This window comes from Pavona decussata, unplaced genomic scaffold (genome assembly GCF_977016875.1).
Source record: "Pavona decussata unplaced genomic scaffold, jaPavDecu1.1 SCAFFOLD_161, whole genome shotgun sequence".
NCBI classification, from domain to species: domain Eukaryota; kingdom Metazoa; phylum Cnidaria; class Anthozoa; order Scleractinia; family Agariciidae; genus Pavona; species Pavona decussata.
In genome coordinates this window covers 390,874-408,887 of record NW_028145572.1, presented here as the reverse complement: position 1 = coordinate 408,887, position 18,014 = coordinate 390,874, and the positions used below count along the sequence as shown (strand labels likewise).

Below are 18,014 nucleotides of genomic sequence, written 5' to 3'. Positions count from 1 at the left end.
AATTTTCCCCAACCTACTGAACAAGATATTATACGAGTAAATGTTCTCTTAAGTACAGAGGAGCAGTCGTATGGAACAGTTTACCGGCTGTTTTAAAGGAATCAAAATCATATAGAACTTTTAAAAAATCACTGAAATTATGTTTTCAAAACCAGTTATGTTAAGTTAGTATAAGAAATAGTAATAAGATATAAGCATGGACAATCTTGTTAATTTAATGATAAGCCTCCATCCTTTTCTTGACGCCCACAACTGTGTAATAACTAATTACGAGGGATATTTACAAAAGCTCAACAGAGCTTGCTTAAGATCTCCTTGCCTCTTAAAATAAATGAGTTTTGTGAAAGCCTAATAATACATGATGTAAAGGATGCAAGGCAAAATAAAGAAAGAAATATTATACGAGTCCATTTGTTTTCGGAGTTCCGTCTCGAACTCCATGTCCAAATCACATGCTTGTCAAATCAGAGCAAACTTTTGTTTTGTTAATTCTGTACCATCTATGAGGAACTTCACAAGCCAAGTTCCTGCATTCTCTTGTATGACGATGAGTTACAAAGATTCGTATGATGCAGTTGTTTACACGGTTCTTGCGAAAGAAAACGAAACATTTGATACGGGATGCGTGACTCCTTTAAGAGGAAATACGATACTCATTACTCAATATTTTTTTGAGCTTGACAAGCCATCGTAGAAAATAAATCAATTAATTACTCGCTAAATTACGCTAACAAAAAAATCGCTAAATTTAAAAGCACTTTCATCATGACAAAGTTAATTTTATTCAAAAGTTGTGGAATTAAAATGCCATCATTAGAGAGTTGGTAGCAAAAGAATTGAATATTTCAATCGCAACTCCATCTGGTCAAAACAGTTTAAAGTCCCATTTTTCAAGGTCATTGCAAAATGATATTCAAAGTGACCCAACTTAAGGTCAGTTTATTGTTAGTTTGGCGTTTATTTAGACAAAGTAAACTATTGAATTCATATATGCCCAGGCCTGGTTCTATGGATTCACACGGGATCATTTAAGGGATTACCCCCAACGCACAGAAGTTCCTTTCGATTGTTTTTAAGCCGGATCTTTTTGAAAGAGTCACGATTTCCTGTATATTACATTTTGTACCTGAGGGAAGTTTCGGAATGGATTTGGGCCAAAACTCTCAGTCATCAGCGAAGACACTCAGCTCGAATTTCAACATCTTATCTGGCTCACTCGACACCACTCATAAAATTTTGTTTATTTTTAAACCGGTGGACCAACCCTCTATAGTTTACCTTTTATCTTCGTACAAATACACCTTATAGCTGGCCTCATTTTACTGTCAGCTGAAAATAGAGTCGCTTCTATTCTAGCCTTGTTAAAATGAGTAATGCGAGTAGGAAAATAATTCCTTTGTGAAGAGCCAGGGTCGGAATGAATGTCCAATCGGGGTTGGCTGCGGTTATAGACCGAATTTCACGATGCATGGCCAACCAGAAAAGTTAAAGGAACGTTTGGTTTATCAACAGAGTTGATAACTAAAGGAAGACTGACCATCGTTAACTGAAGAAATATAAGTGAGCTCTCTTTACGGCGGTCAATTTACCTTTAAAAGTTATCAACTCTGTTGATAGACCCTGTAACTTGAACAAACATTCGTTTCTACTCCCCATCGACGCAGCACCACGATGTCTTTATATTAGACACTAACCCCTCTAGCCAGAATAGTTAGACACACTAGCTACTCTACTTAAAGAATGTTAAGAAGCGGCGCTTATTAGAGATAGCCTTTTGATCTGCTAAAAGATGACCCCCTTAAAAACAAATAGATACGGTCTGGTCAGCTCTCATTGATTATCGTCAACCCTGATACAAGCTGCCCAAGTTAGACTGTTTTTAAATTGCCGGACATTGAGGTTTTTAGCTTTCGGACAACTCACAGGCACTTAAACGAAAACGGCAAGCACGGGAGGACGGATCAAAGGTCGATTAAGATCGCTTTATGTTGCGTCACAGGGTTGTGACTAATAGTGTGACACAAGAAAGTTTGGCAACGCTCTATTTTTAAACCTTTTTCTCAGAAATCAGGAAAGTTTTGCCAATGGTCAAATCTAGCCTAAGTGACCTTTGCACAATCTCGGTGTAAGATGGGGAGAAACGGTTCCTGAAAAATCGATTTCATCGATTCCGCTTCACCACTATGGCGCAAGTAAACAAAAAAGGCCGAACCAGGAACGAACGAACGAAGGCGGGAAAATTGGTTCGCGTGTGCATCGACTACTCAGCCTTAACCTACTTGATATTTCCATACGTCTTGCCAAAGAGGATTTTACGACTTTTTGATCGCGGGTAGAAGTTATATTATAATCATTTAAATAAAAGAAATGTTTATAATGAAAATTTATGGTGTAAGACTGAATCATGGCAATAGTTCCTGATGCTGCAAGGATATTTGCGGCGCGTTTCGTAACACTCGGTATTCTTAAATACTCTGCACTTTACAAGCACTAGGGTATTGGAACTTGAATTCAAGGTCACATATTTCACTTCAAACGGTCTAAAAGTAAAGTTATCGATCACGACTATTCGTAGATTCTTATTAATTGTCAGACACAATTTTAAATCGGATGTTAGGGTGTTTTTCTCCTAGCTTTGAAAGGATACTGAACTAGCAAGTTGCTGACGAGCTGGACAATTATCGAGTCATTGCTCATTTCAGAGAAACATCAAATCATAATAAATAACCTATTATTCCTTTTTACGCCCTAACATTAAAAAACGCGGAATCCGCTTAAACGCGGCTTCGCCCAGTTTCAACGTAACTTATACTGAACAGGATGATACAACTGACGTCTTTGTTGATGCCATGCAAGAAATTAAAAGCCATTCGGGTAACTGTTGAAAACGATTTAACTGAATTCTGTTCTCCAATCTGTATTTTCTGTATTCCTTCAGATTCAGAGCTGACAAATATACTGAAGTCAGGTTAACCGGAGCAGAACAGAAGTGGGAGGAATTTAAGAGAATTAATAATTGAGGATGTTTCAGCACTGTGAGTGTTCGATTTCCGTGTTTGCTAATCATACGCTATAGACTCTGTTCAGTCCAGTTATTTCGTAATAGTGAAGCTGGTAATTCTGTACAATTACACAGTTGCTAAACTCACGTTTCCTCCCCTGTTTGTTGCGCAACACGGGACTATCCCAGAATTAAAAAAAAAAACGTACAGCCAATCAGCGTCTAGGTCACGCCGCAATTCGACTTGGCTTCCTCTTTTTCACTTTGTGAGGAATTCTAACTTTAACCAATGTAAAAATAATCATTATCTTTAAAATAACTTCCAACGAAAGGGAATAATTCAAGGAAGGCGGTCATAATGATAAATAGATCTGATACGCGGGAAAGAATCGATATAAGGAGACGCCAAAGTTTTGGGAACTTCAATTCACAAAAGAAGAGTGCAAGCTAGTTTGTTCGTCATTTGTCAGTTATTCTACTCTGTCTTGACTACTGAGTCAGTCGCACAAGAACAAGGATTGTACTATGGGTAATTATCATGATATTCTTATCTTTATGAAGCTTTCATGACAAATTAAGTCTTATCACTGGCTTTAGCTGGATCCGTGAAAATTTAGTTATACAGCTATTTCAATTAACGTTGTCGATTCAAAGCTCCAAATGGTTAAAGGCATCTTCAAAGAGGCTGCCACCTCATCCACTTCAGTGATATCCTAACATTTCTTTCATCCAAATGGCTCGCCATCGTATATCTTCACTGGACGTACGAGGCATAACTGATTTTGAAGAACTTATTCATAAAAAAAAATTTGACAGAATCTTAAGGTCTTGTCGATCTTTCAGCTTTACACTGATCCGAAAACGCCATTGAAATAGCTGTATAGTCATCGACACAATCTCATTTTAAACTAAGCTAACGCGCGCCGGCGACGTTCAATGCCGGCTATAGCAGAGTCAAGTCTCCAGTAATATCTTATTGAAAACTTTTCACTATATATATAACTGTTCTTCCTTTTAACGGGATGCTTAACTGTAGATCATATGATAGCGCGGACTGTTTTGTTTCTAACAGAGTTTGAGTTGATCCCAAACCATCGTCTAAGCGTCTTATCTAATTGTTGGAGTTGAGGTAGACTTGGCCACAAGTCGAGCTCAAGAATTTTTCTCGGGGAACTCAAAAAGAAAAACCAAACGAACAAAAGCAAAGCGAAGAAGTGAAGACTCGCGCCAGAACCAAACAGACCGAAAATGAAGGGAAGAACTTCCAGAAAGCCTAGGGTATAGGTGCATGGATTCACAGTGTATTTTGCCACGGATCACTTGGCCGCGCGCTTACTATACTGTGGACATGCATATGTCTAAGTGCCCGTCAAATTCGTGTAAATCTTTAATCAGTGAATGTACACTCAAGATAAGCGAACATATAAATTATTAGGAAATGCCCTCCACTAACCTTTGAAGCCATGCATCTGATTTCGTCCAGTGTGATCGAGTTTGAACTCACTATGTAGGTTTTGAAAAATATATGTAGCACGTTTTTCTGCTAACAAATAATAACACCAAGGCATTTTCAATTGCAGGATCAAAAGATATTTTTCCCTTTACAAGATTTTCCATCGTTTTCTTGGCTTGTTTTATCGTGGTTTGTTCCGCTGCACCTGCGAAAGAAGTGCAGGACCTGACGGTTCTGAGCTGGCTGAAAAACTGGACCGTGCAGCTGGCAGAAAGCGCAGTGGAAACGTTCAAAGCATACGTAAGTGTTAACTGATGGTTTAGGCTGATTAACTTACTTAACGGCTGACTTTCTGATTCAGAATGACTGACTCACTCACCGACCGCGACCTTAAAATTTACCCGATCAACAATGATTTCACATCTAACAATCTGACTTGTTCCTTGACACTTGGTCAGCTGTAACTCCATTATAATTTCGTTTTTCTTTCATTAATTACAGGAAAATGTCTACTTCGGAGACAGAATCAACAGTAAGCCCTTTCTCCGGCTTGGCATTCTGAGACTCCGCACAGGAAACAAGCGGCTAACGGTAAGAGCTGAGCAAGGAAAGAGAGCAAAGAAATTCTTTCCAAAAGCAACCTTTTTGGCTTTCTCGCAAGCGCTGTTATTTAGCAAATTTATGTTAAAATACGGTTAACTATTTCTATATATACCATCTGATAACATCAGCTTTAGTACAGTGATTGCCGATAAGAAAAACTTAAAGAAAGCATCCACTAGTGTAGAGTGGGTGGCGGTCTGCTAAGGTACAGGGATCAAGTGAAAGAGTCGTACAAAAAGGCAGTGATACAGACAAAAGGCATAGAAATGCGTTTTTCCTGAGCTATACCAGGGCCGTAGCTAGCATGAGGCAAGACGAGGCAGTTGCCTCGTCTTGATTTTGGCCTCTTTTTTTTTTTTTCGGAAGAAACTTTTAATTGAGAAAATAATCCCTACAAAAAATTGGATTGGTTAAGATAAAACCAGCTAATATAAGGTGGATAAATAATTATTGAGGGGAAAAGCATTTTAATGAGGTTAATTCGTTTGATGTGAACTGTGAGTAGCGGTTTTTCAAATGATTTAAGGTTATAGTGGGGCCATTAAGGAGACGTATCATGACATAACTGTGACAGGCCGCGTGACATCAAAGGTCACCATTATTCGCGTGTCTTATCTGCAATGGCTGAGAGCCGGTGTGGGAGCTTTCTTTACTTATATAACTGTCGTAAAAGAACAAAATATCGTTTGCAGTGCTGGCAATCGATTTATTGCAAACACTATAATATTGAACATTTCAGCGAAAAGAAAATGTAAAAGAATAGATTTTAAAATATTCTGTTGAACAAGCCTTCCTCGTTTGTAACGGCTCTTAAAAGAGCCGTTTGCATTTGGTTGGCGTCAGAGAGGCATTTCAAGACTTTTGACGGAGCTCGCACAGGTTTGCCTCTAGAACATCCATACTGTCTACTATTGAGGTGATGTTGTCTCTCAGACCAAAGTAGGTTTCTACTATCCGTCGTAAATAACCCTCTCCCAGTACAGCCGCGGTTATCGCAAAGGTGTTTTTCAACACATGCAGCAATGCCTTTCGATGTTCTTCAAAGGTTTCCAGGAAATCGAGGCGATGGTCACGGATACGGTTTATCTCTTCCACGACTTCCATCTTGGTGGTACAGTGAAATTTTAAAGCGGGAAGCAAGTCAAGATTTCTCATACGGGTATTAAAATGCAGATTAAAATGCAGATGGTCATTAACTTGGCACCAGTATCGCTAAGCAATAAAAAAGTGAACTTCTACACTTGCCCAAGATTGACTTTTCTGAAGAAAAATGCCACGGAAAATCCTTACAAGAGCATTTCTGAGCCGCTAGATTTCAAAATTTTCTGGGGGGGGCATGCCCCCACACCACCCTAGCGGCTCGCGCCTTCGGCGCTCGAAACTTGCCTCGTCTTGTTCTGAAGTCTGGCTACGGCCATGTATACGGGCAGAATTTTCTGTTTGCAAAGGACAAACCATGAAAATTTGTTTTCGACTAGACTTTGGTTGGCTTAAATGAAATGAAAAAGACCACTTCATTCATAATCCTTCTTTATCCTTGCGTATAATCGCCTCACCGTGCCGGCAGAAAGAATAACTGATAGAATTAAATGTCTTGTGAGAGCTGACAACTTTTTCAGCTCCTCACAAACTAAGAAATAAGTTACCCCAGTACCCTGAATGTTTCATTTTTCCACTATTAAAGGCATTGTTTGATAGAGTTTTTCAATTGAGTGTCGAAAGCATTTTTTGCGTTTGTTTTGGTTTTGCTTTACATGCACTGTGTGGTTGGTTGGCAAAAGTTGCGCTATTTTCTCAACCAATGTAAAGCAAAACCTCGCACGCGTTTTCCCGCGCTTGAGTTCTGATTGTTTCATTGCACTCTTTCCGTATGTTGTGATTGGCCAGAGTTATTACTATTAAACTAATAGCTGTTGTTTTATAATTTACAGCCCAAGAACGTCTCGGATATGATTTGCCGCCAGCTACTGGAATTCACCACTCCAGTGTATTTAGCTTTCTTTGACGAGAGTCAACGTTTGAATTCGGATGCTGAACTCACAAGATTGCTGCTGAATGTATCTGCTATCCTCAATTCCACAACGGAGATAGCTCAGTATCTAGTAAGTATACATTGCCCTGTCTTCATAGACTGTCCACGTGTTGAAAACCCTAGCTCCATCCCCTTTCCTTTTAATTTACTTTCGCGATTTTTCAATAACTATTTGCTGTTTTTTTTTTTTGTATCAATTCTAGCATATTCGAAAGTTCCCCGACGCAAACCAACCACACGCTGTGAAATCTTGGTCCAGAGATGTTTTGTACAATAAAGTAAATACCTACAAGGTATGTTTGCTTCTGCAGCTGCCAAGCAGCGTTACATTTATATTTATTTATTCATTTATTAATTAATTAATTTATTTATTTATTACTCTGCTTCCCACATCCAGGATAAAATAAGAGCACCGTATCTGACTATTTAGCACCCGACATTCATTCTCAACCCAGCTGAACACTCAAAATATATGTTTCAGTCGGCCTAGCCTGCATCTGTTCTGATCATTGGACCCTGGTAATCTACAGCTCCTTTGTGTTTATGTTTAGAAGCATTATGGCTGACGTTTTTTTTCCCTCTCACCCAATAATATGAGACGTTGGAAATTGTTCAGGTCGCCCCTCATGCTAACCTTCTCAGCCCCCCCCCCCCCCCCCACCCATTCCCCTTCCTAGCGTGCCCTCAATGCTCACTACTTTCGCCTCCAACGCTAGCTGGGTCGCAGTCTCGATGCTCGCTTCGTGGGCCCACTATATTTGAAGACGAACAACGACTGATCGATCACTAATTATACAATATTCGATGCTTTTTTAGGGATTTAGGCCCGATCCAAGCAGCATCAATGAACTTCGAACCTGGGCCACTTTGTCTGAGCTGATGTACCTTCCACAAAAGCTGAACGATTTCCTTAAACGCATCTAAGTTGCCAGTGTGTGTCATGCCATGCATGGTCTATAGCGTTCCTTTATGATAAAGGTCAAAACAAGAAAAAAAAAAATATATAATTTGTATCTTTTGATATGTGGACAGTCATAAATATAAATTAAATATAAGATAACTGAATAGCTCTGCTTGTTGAGGCGTTTTATATTAAAACAGAATATTTGTCATTCAGTGTAATTAGTATTTATATCACAGATTGTCGGTGTAATATGAAAACAACAACAATCTTATTTGTATTTCTATATAAAGAGATGGTATTGCATTTAAAAAAAAAGAATTCTAAAAGTACAGTAGTTATGATACATCAATAATAATAAAAAATAGAGTAATTTGCAGCAATGAATTGCTACTACGATCTTTGTTTTCTTTTCTGGAAAGCCTCGAAAACAAAATAACCTAGATTTTTACAAATAAAAAGGAAATATGGAAACAAGTACTGCGCAACAGAAAATAGCATGATTTGGGACGAAATTATTTTAATACGTTAATTGTAGCAAACAGCAAAGGAACGGCGTAAGTGTAATTTTAGTTAGTGCTAAATGGTATACAGAATTCATTGTATCATGAAACTTAAAGGAAATAAATTTTACTACTGAAAACATTATTTGTGACTTCTTGAAGCTATGACGGTAGTATTTTCGTTGTGATCCCTAAAAAGACAGGCCAGGCTGGCCAAACCCGCGGTTTAGTGGAAAACAGAAATGGAAAATTAAAAGGAAACAATATTTGCCGAATCCGAAAACTGGGCTACATACAGCAGAAGTAAGAGCGCTTGCGTGAGCAACGTGACAGCTAGGCTTTTATGCATTTAGAATGATATGTGTGCATTCTTTTGAACTTTTACGAGATGAAGGGTAATCGATGTCACGCCGGTCTCACTAATCTCCGGAGTAGCCCCTCCCTCGTTCAAAAAAAAAAATCGTTACTATGGAAACGCGGACTGCTCAAGTTATGCCCAAGATGGCGGGCGAAGAAACGCTTGAAAGAAGGCCCTTCTCTTGCCCTGTTGGGCCGTTTACTGATCGAAAATTAAGCGCCGAAAAACTTCCCAACATTAGACCGTTCTCTATGGGAGCAGCACAAGAAACGGAGGAAGATGAAATATCAGATGAACTTCTCGAAGAAATTTTAGTTAAGCGTGCAGGAAGCGGAGATAATCTCGCCAAGTTTCAACTGGGACAGTTCTACTTCGAGCGCGAAATTTATGATAAAGCTTTGATCGCATTCGAAAGAATCAAGAGTACGGATTTCCAAGCCAAATATCAACTTGGAGTGATGTACTATGATGGAATTGGAACAAAGTCGAACCCGGTGAGCATTAACTATTTTACAAGTATAAATTTCATTATTAAAAACTGCATCATTGTATAATGCAATTCGAGGGATTTGATTGGCTTAGCGGCCATGGTATATGAGCAATTATACCATGGCCGAGAAATGGCGACCATTAAATTGCCTTCTGGTCGTTCTTGCACAGCGAAATCAGTAAGATCTAGCAATATTTCTCGGTTGTTTTTAATAAAACAATTATTCCACTTGCGCTTGTTGGATATGAGATAATTATAGCCAACTCGGCGCTACGCGCCTCGTTGGCTATCTATCATCTCATATCCAACGCGCGCTCGTGGAATAATTGTTAATTAGACGTCATCTCGCTCATTTCGAGTAACCTTCAATAATTAATTAATTAATTAAGGAAAGTTTACGTTGTCTGTTGTTTAAAAACGACCAGCGTGGTGACTTGTTGTTGTATGAAACGGCATATTCCAGCTGCGTTAACCATTTGCTGTATATACGTAGTGACAATAGAATGGTGCATTGTGCACGAGAGGAAATTTTGAGAGTAGTTCCAGAAGTGACAGCTAGGACCCATAAAATATCCATACCACCTTCACTTTATTAGCTTCGTTATGCTCTGGTGACTCCATACAAATCCTTCTAATTTTGTCTCAGTTCCAAACGTTAAGAACTGAGACAAAATTAGAAGGATTTGTATAGAGTCACCAGGACATAACATTGCTAATATCTGACGCCCCCAAATTGCAATAAGATGCTGATTTTTGGCAAGTAGGCATTTTTCATCGTGCTCTTTCCGAATATACTAACAAATCCCATATTTTCATAAATTCAAATATTTGTGACGTCGCACTTAAAAACTCTATTCTAATTTCGCTTAATAATTTCCTTTTGGAGACCCCCCTCCCCCTTGAATTGCCAAATCATCCCTTCTTGGGATGGGGGTAGGGGGTTGGGGTGGTTATTTTCATGAACTACATGTAAACAATTTTGGTTCCCATAACTAGAACTCTATAGAATTTATTTTTGGGACAAATAGGTAGTTAACACAACATCTTTAATCCCAGTAGGGCAAATTATTTTTTAATGATAGAAATAGTAATAAAATAGACCCTTCTCCAAAATGGCGGCAACAGATTTGAATGAATTAAAATTGAACTGAATGAAAAACTGATACCAGCACTGGAAAGAGCACCTTTACTTTTTGTAACCTTGCAAAGTTTCAGCATATTAGGTGTTATAGCAGCTTAGGAAATGTAAGATGAAGATTTGACAAATTTACAGACGTTTGTATGACTGGGGGTATACATCATACCCCCACTCATACAAACGTCTGTAAATTTTTCATTTTTCAACTTATATTTTCTCAGCTAATATTACACCTGATGTGCTGAAATGTTGCAGCGTTACTAAAGTAAAAGTGCTATTTTTAGTGCTGGTATACGTTTCTAATTTTACTCGCTTATTTGAATTTTTAGTCACTATTTTGGAGAAGGGTCTATTGACCAGTACAGGTCCTTGCATACTCTATGATTCCTGTACCAGTGACTTAAGCATACAGCAAACTACAGTATGATCAGCTGGAACCTGCAAAGTTAGTCTGGGGCAATGCGTCACTGCAAAATTCACCGAGAGACTACTTACTATCTGAACCACAGTTATTTAAGGATGGACTATCAGATCCAGCTTGTGCTTCACTGTAAAATATTAATGTAACAAACATGTCATACCCAATCCAGTCTTTGCATGCATTTTAGGGAAAATCATCCATTCACATTTGTTCTGTTAAAAACAAAACAAAAAAGGATCTTTTTTTTGTAATTTGTAGGTAGTCTTCCTAGTTAGCAGGTCTGAAGCCCAGTTCAGACGCCGAACTTTTCATGAGCCAAACTTAATTCAAATTAAGGTCGGCCCGAATCACGAAAATCCGGCCTTTTGATTCAGACGCGGAACTTAATTAGCCGAACTTAATTTACTTGAAGCAAAACCAATCGAAATGTCAGCGTTTTTTTTTATTTTTATTTATTTTTATTTGAAATACGTTATAATAATTTATGCATTAGGTTCGGCTCATGACAAGTTCAACGTCTGAATCAAAGCAGTTCCAAAGCCGAAATCCAGGCAGGAAGAACGGCTGAGCCGTTCCAAATTGAAACAGCTGTTCTCAACAGATTCAGACGCCAAACTTTTCATGTACTTATTAATTAATCCAAGGTATTAGGTTCGGCTCATGAAAAGTTCGGCGTCTGAACTGGGCATAAGGCATTTTTTTAAAATCTATTTTTTTTTCTAACTCTTTTCAATAGTTGTTTCATTTGTGGCTTTTTCTCACCAAGTCTTCTGAGCACTTCTTCATTACTTAAAAACATCCAATAGATTCATTTTTTTTAAATTTTGATCTTCAGGAGAAAGGATTTCAACTCCTTAAAGAGGTTGCAGAATCTTCTAATCCTGATGCAGCTCATCTGGTTCCTTTTGCCAAGTATAATGTCGGCAGGGCTTACTATGAAGGATTTGGAGTCAAACAGTCTGATGCAGAGGCAGAAAGATGCTTCCTAGTGGCTGCTCAAGATGGTGACCCCAGTGGTAGTATCAAGGCACAGACAGTTCTAGGCCTGTTCTACTCACGGCCGGGCGAGGAATCCTTTGACTTAAAAAAGGTTTGTTTGTCTGTGGGTACAAATGTACATGAACTCGTAGTAAACTTGGTGTTCAGGGTACCTTAATTATTGGCGGTGACTGTTTTATTGTACTGTTTATCATGAGAAATGTTATTAAGGTAGATACCTCCTCTGGTTGCTGTGCATACATTCTGTGCATCTCAGAAACTAATTCTTAAGGACAGTGCCTGGTAATTCAATGGTATTTTTGCACAGGTTATGACTATGTGGGAAAAGCAGGTCTTAGCAAGGGCTGTTGATATCCATTTAAAGAAAATTGGGGGTTACCAGTCACACATTTTTCAGAGATACTTAAGCTAAGGGGGGAAATGCCATTGACATGAACCTTTAAAGCAAATTAAACTTTTCCAATGCTAAGAATAAACTCTTCTGCTCTAACTAAGACGACAACTTGAAAAAGCTGATGCATAGCATGGCGGTCAGTTGTGATGTGCAGAATATTTGCCATATAGGTGGGAAAAATATCAAATAAGTGACTGAAGCATTAGCATCAATCAAACTTGCTGAAAGCCTTTAGCCATGATAATTTGTGATTTCATGTTAATCATCATTGCATGCAGTTCTGCATTATTGTGCACTCAGCTTTGTGGTGCCCAAAGGATGTCATTAATTCCTTAGAGCCGTAACTCAGCACTTTCAAAAGGCATGTTGATTTTCAACCCCTTGTAAATGTTGAGGTATGGTTCCTTCAGTGACAGGCATCTAGGACCCGGCGAGGGGGAATCCCATAAATTTGGGGTAGGTGTGTGCCGCCCAGGTTCTTAAACCCTGACCCTATTGAAGGATGAGACAAGCAAAAATTGATACCCTATTTAAGGCTCAAACTCGAACAATGACACCCTATTCAAGGGAAAAACAAAAACTAAGAATTTAATGTCGAGAACAGCTTTTTTTCATTCCTGTAACATTGGAAGTTAAGCATCAAGCATAGAATACTAGAGTATTAGCCTAGTTTAATAATATGCCATCATAACCATGGAACATCTTTCAGAGAAGTTTGTTCACTGCTGTGACAGTGTTATGCAGATACAATTTAGGTAATATACCCTATCTAAGGATCACACCGGGAACACAAATTGTGTCAACATGTGCAAAAATGATACCCTATTTAAGGATCGAGACTCTAACAAAACCATGGCCTATCGGGCGGCACATACCTATCTACATGTAGCCCATACATGGGACTATTTCCCCCCCCCCCCCCCCCCCTGGATCTAGGGCAATTATGACACATTCAAGTTGATACTGTTTTTACACAAGAGCTGCTTCAACTGACTGCCTGTATGGCCAATCCGGACCTGCATTAATGAAATTATTGTGTTTTAATGGTCAGGGCCTCATTGCTTGTCAAATAAGTAGGGATACCCATAACTCATTGTGACACGCAAAGGCAAGCATAGCTCTGTAGGACATGCTGACAGTGAGAATTAGTAAAAAAATAAATCACTTTGTAACTCTTAGCAGCATAATTTAATTTTATAACTTTTTTCAGGCTTATTTCTGGCATCAGGAAGCCACAGGAAATGGGAGTCTTGAGTCACAAGGTTTGTTGAAAAAAATGTTAAAAAACATTTGGCAGAGTAAAGTTAATGTTTCATGATACATAAACTCAGAACTTGAAAATCAACTACTTGTACATGTGGAACAATTGGGTTTTTACACTGCTGTCAATCACATTTATGGCAACAACCCATGATGGACTGTGAATAAAAGAACTGGGGCCCGTTTTTCGAAAGTACCGGTAACTTACTGGGCCTGATAAGTATGTTTTTAAATGTTTTTTGCTGATTACACAGTGATTTCAGACATGGTACTTGACCAATGTTTTCGTAGAAATATAAGATTTTAAAATTTAGTATTCAAAGCTAACAAAAATTGACTTCTGTTAAGAAACATTTTTCGCCAAAATCACTTATCGGGCCTGGTAGGTTACCGGGACTTTTGAGAAACGGGCCCCTGAGGTAAAATTGGATTTGAAATCCACCAATCATATTGCACAGATACCTTTTGACTATAATTATATGCGCTAGAGGCTCAAAACAATGATTGACAGTAGTGAAGAATGTAACCATTGCTTATGCCTTGATCTTGAACTTCATAATTATTGGCATGTTATTAGAAGAGGGATTAGACCACATTTCAGTGAGTTTTTTTCATCGTTGCCCAATTTTCATGGCCATGAAATGATCGAGATAGAGCGGTTTTCAATTGAGTGTCAAAACTAACTTGGCGTTTGCTTTCAGGTTGCATTGCTACGCTCTGTGATTGGTTAACAAAACTCGCGCCACATTTTTTAACCAATGGGAATTCAAACCAAAACCAATCGTGTTTTCGCCGCACGAGTTTTCCCGCGCTTGGCATCAATTACATGTATTTGCTTCGAATTCTGATTGGCTCGTTGTGTTGTTTACATCTGTTGCGATTGGCCGGAGTAATTACTTTGGTTTCGGTTTTACGACACTCAATTGGAAACCGCTCTATTATGATCTGTTATGATTAACAACACATTCACAAGTCGAGTTTTCAGTGTCAACATGTAGTTGAAGAGTAGAGTAATCAACTACGGTATTCGTTGTTACAGGTGCATTAGGTGTAATGTTTGAATATGGCATTGGTGTTCGGCGAGATGGCGAGGCGTCGTTTAAGTGTCTTAAAGAAGCAGCAGCCAGAGGCAATGTTTATGCTCAAGGAAACTTAGCTGTCCATTATTTCAGAAGAAAACTGTGGAACAAGGCTGCAGATGTGGCCAAAAGGTATTTGATTTTGAAAAGCCTTCAGGGAAACTTTGTTCTTGATTGGAAGAAGGTGTCCTTGGACGAGCTGACTTGTTTTTTTTTTTTGTTGTTGTTTTTTTTTTGTTTCGTGATAAAAAGGATGACTTTTCGGCTGAAGAAAATGCCAGAGTAAAGTTGACCGATTGATGTATGAAGCAATATTAATAAAGATCAAAAGCTGAAACTCAACAAACAGTAGGACACAATCCGCGTAAAATTATTTTTATTCAGTTGTTCACCTTTCTCTTCCCTTCGAGAATGCATATTTGTTTTCTTCTTTTAAATGATTTAAAAAATTTTTACTGTAAAATGAAAAACACCAAACTCGCTGGTTTTAGGCTATTAAAACAAAACTTTGCTTAGATAGAGTTGATGTGTAGATTAGTTGATGACCTTTTTTTCTTTTCAATTTTCTCCATGTAGTGTTGCAGAGCAGGAGGATGTGGAAGGTCTTGCTCTTGAAACTGACTGTCTCCCGCATTACGTGGCTAAAGGGATTGCTTTAGGTTGCTTTGTTTATGCGCGCTGTCTGCATCATGGATTAGGAGTAGAAAAAAGTAGAGAACAAGCGAAACATTGGTACTCAAGGGTATGCACACTGAAACTCAGTTTTCTTTTCTCCTTTCTACTTCTCAACACCCCTTTATATATCTTTACACATATACAATGTAAACTATTCCTAAAAGAGGTTGTTCATGTTCACGTTTACTAGCAAAAAGAAGCGACTCTGAGTTGAAATTGAAGTCAGCTTTAGTGTGACTTTAGTCAGAGCACCGCTAGTAGCTGCCCCATGCCATCTAAAATGAAACCATTGCTAGTCGCCCCCGTGTATATTGTTGAAGGAAAGTGTACTTTATGACGATTTTCACGGTCTTTTTCGAGGTGCTTTTTAGTTACTTGCCTTTTGAAGGCGCCTTCCACACCAGAATTTGAAGGCGCCTTCCACACCAGAATTTGCAATGAAGTTCGAGGCCGTAATTTCATATCACTGGAAAGACTACCAAAGCAAAAAACAGAAATCAGGTTGTGTCAACATGTCCTTAAAAATTAAAGTTTGGCGTACAGGTGTAGACTGGGTTCCTGATGTCAACTTAGCATCATGGCAATTGCGTTCCTAGGTAGAGTAAGTGACAGATATTTTGTGACAGGGTGGCCACCAAAAAATTGGATTATCATAATGAATCCAGTCAACACTGCGCCTAAAAATTCATTTCAAATGTTCCTCTCCATTGCAGGCTGGTTCCTTTGATCTTGAAGTTGTCTCTAGGCTCCAAGATGAAACAACTTATGGTTACATCTGAGCTATCCCTAACATCAACAATGCTGGCTCGTTTGGTTGAGTCATTTATTTATTGGGCTTGTGACAGAATGTCAGCAGAAATGGAGAAAGAGGAATCCCGAGATCGGTCTGAGGAGATCCTAAAATATTTAAAAAGATTTTTTTTTCAAGAATCTGCGTTTTTTAATCAGACTAGTACGCTGTCAACTACTTGACCTTATGTAGATCGTAACAGTTAAGTGTGAAATCTGGATCCTACACCCCGTTATCAATTAAACAAGTTTCATTTTTTTAGCTCTCACTAGAAATTCATCCCTGAGTTTGAAATTTAGTTTTGTTTCTGATTTTGCTTCAAGTTTTCTTCGCAAACCGACAGAAAAAAAGAGAAACGTTCTTCTTGAAATCAACACCGGCTTCTAAATGTTGTTTTACAAGATCCTCTAAAGTTTAATTCGTAAGATAAATGTTTAGTTTTTCTTCTTTTCTAGGCCAATCACATTAAAGTTCGGAACCAATTGTCTTCTAACTTTCGCCGGCGCGTACGTGTACGTTCCTGGTCTAATGTCCGGCTGAGAAAATCAATCAAGTGATTTCCTCTTTCTATCTTTTTGCTGGATAATTCCAGTTTAGTGGTGAATCTTATATTAAAAAAAAAAAAAACTTCTGTTAAAACGTTCCAGTTGCAATAAACATGATCTCTGTCGCATCTACCCTAGCCGAGTCTACCAGATTTGACGTCACTTTGAGTGAGCTTTACATGCAGTACCTAATTTAACCAGGTATTTATGTTACTATTTTAACCATAGTTAGTTGAGGAACTGGTTAAGAAACCTTGCCATGAAAACAATGGTGCTGCAATTTATGTTGGAAGGGCCGCGACCCTGCACAATTCTTTGTTTTAACGCCGGTTCACACCACAGTTGAATATCTTAACAAAAACGTTTCGATTGGTCAGTTGCTCCAACACATTCCGAATTTTATTGTTGTCTGTGCAGGGTCGAGGCTTAAAAGGCAAACAAAAACATATAACAAAGAAGTTTGTCGGGTTTCATAACCATTGCCTTTCATGGACTATGTTTTAACTCATTATTGTAAATATCTTAAAATGTGGAAGTGTGAAAAATCTTTTGACAAGTTCATTAAAGGAATGTTGCAAATCTATAATTGTGGTCAAATACAACGGCCTTAACTCTTGTTGATCTGTAGGTGCCTGAGAATGCTAGAATCAAATGTAAATAGGCGCTCAAATTTAATTTTATTTGATATATTAAAATTCGTACTATATGTGGGTTGAATTTTTTCTTGTTCTCGTCCCCGCTACGAGGTTTTTTCTCCGGGTACTCCGATTTTCCTCTCTACAATAAAAACCAACGTTTCCAAATTGCAAGTCAACTTGGCAAGAGTGGATGAAAGCGCCACTCTGTGGAAGTCACTGACATTCCCATTTATTTATTTATTTATTTATTTATTTATTTATTTATTTATTTATTTTAATTTATTTACTTGGAGAACGAGACTTCGGGGGATACTAACAGAAATGGCATTGAGGTTCAGAGGTAAATTATTAATTTCTTCTTTGTTCTTTTTCCCAAAATCTCGTTGCCAAGCAAGAATTCATTGAAACTGGTCTATTGGACCTTCCAGACAACCGACAGTTTGTCCGGCTTGACGAAAACTCAGTCAAACTCATCAACTCACCACTTCCCTCGCCACGCACTGCTTTGGCTGCAAGACAGTGCAGTGGTTAGAGACTGGCACAGTTTGGACTTTCCCCAGACTTAATCTTGTTCACCATTTGCTTCGCTCAATCCAGACTCTTCCTTCGAAGACAGCGTGCGCTCGAAGCAAGGACCGACGTATTTTGTAGTCTTTGCACTGGTCCGAGTCTCTGTGCATTGTATAACGAGTCAATTAGACTGACTGATTAGAATGATGGCGAACTGGTATAAT

General features: G+C 38.5%; 2 protein-coding genes across 2 annotated transcripts; both read left to right on the top strand.

The window, feature by feature from the left end:
• Positions 1-3,526: 3,526 nt before the first annotated feature.
• LOC146464562 (uncharacterized) lies at positions 3,527-8,635 on the top strand. Its single transcript, XM_085129577.1, has 6 exons — positions 3,527-3,530; positions 4,582-4,754; positions 4,956-5,045; positions 6,989-7,159; positions 7,293-7,382; positions 7,906-8,635. The coding sequence occupies exons 1-6, from the start codon at positions 3,527-3,529 to the stop codon at positions 8,011-8,013; spliced, it is 636 nt and encodes a 211-aa protein (XP_084985703.1). The 3' UTR covers positions 8,014-8,635.
• A 326-nt stretch (positions 8,636-8,961) lies between these two features.
• LOC146464561 (LRP2-binding protein-like) lies at positions 8,962-17,355 on the top strand. The gene is made up of 6 exons (XM_085129421.1): positions 8,962-9,345; positions 11,736-11,990; positions 13,504-13,555; positions 14,593-14,764; positions 15,209-15,374; positions 16,021-17,355. Exons 1-6 carry the CDS (start codon positions 8,962-8,964, stop codon positions 16,084-16,086), a joined length of 1,095 nt encoding a protein of 364 aa, XP_084985547.1. The 3' UTR covers positions 16,087-17,355.
• The last annotated feature ends 659 nt before the right edge of the window (positions 17,356-18,014 follow it).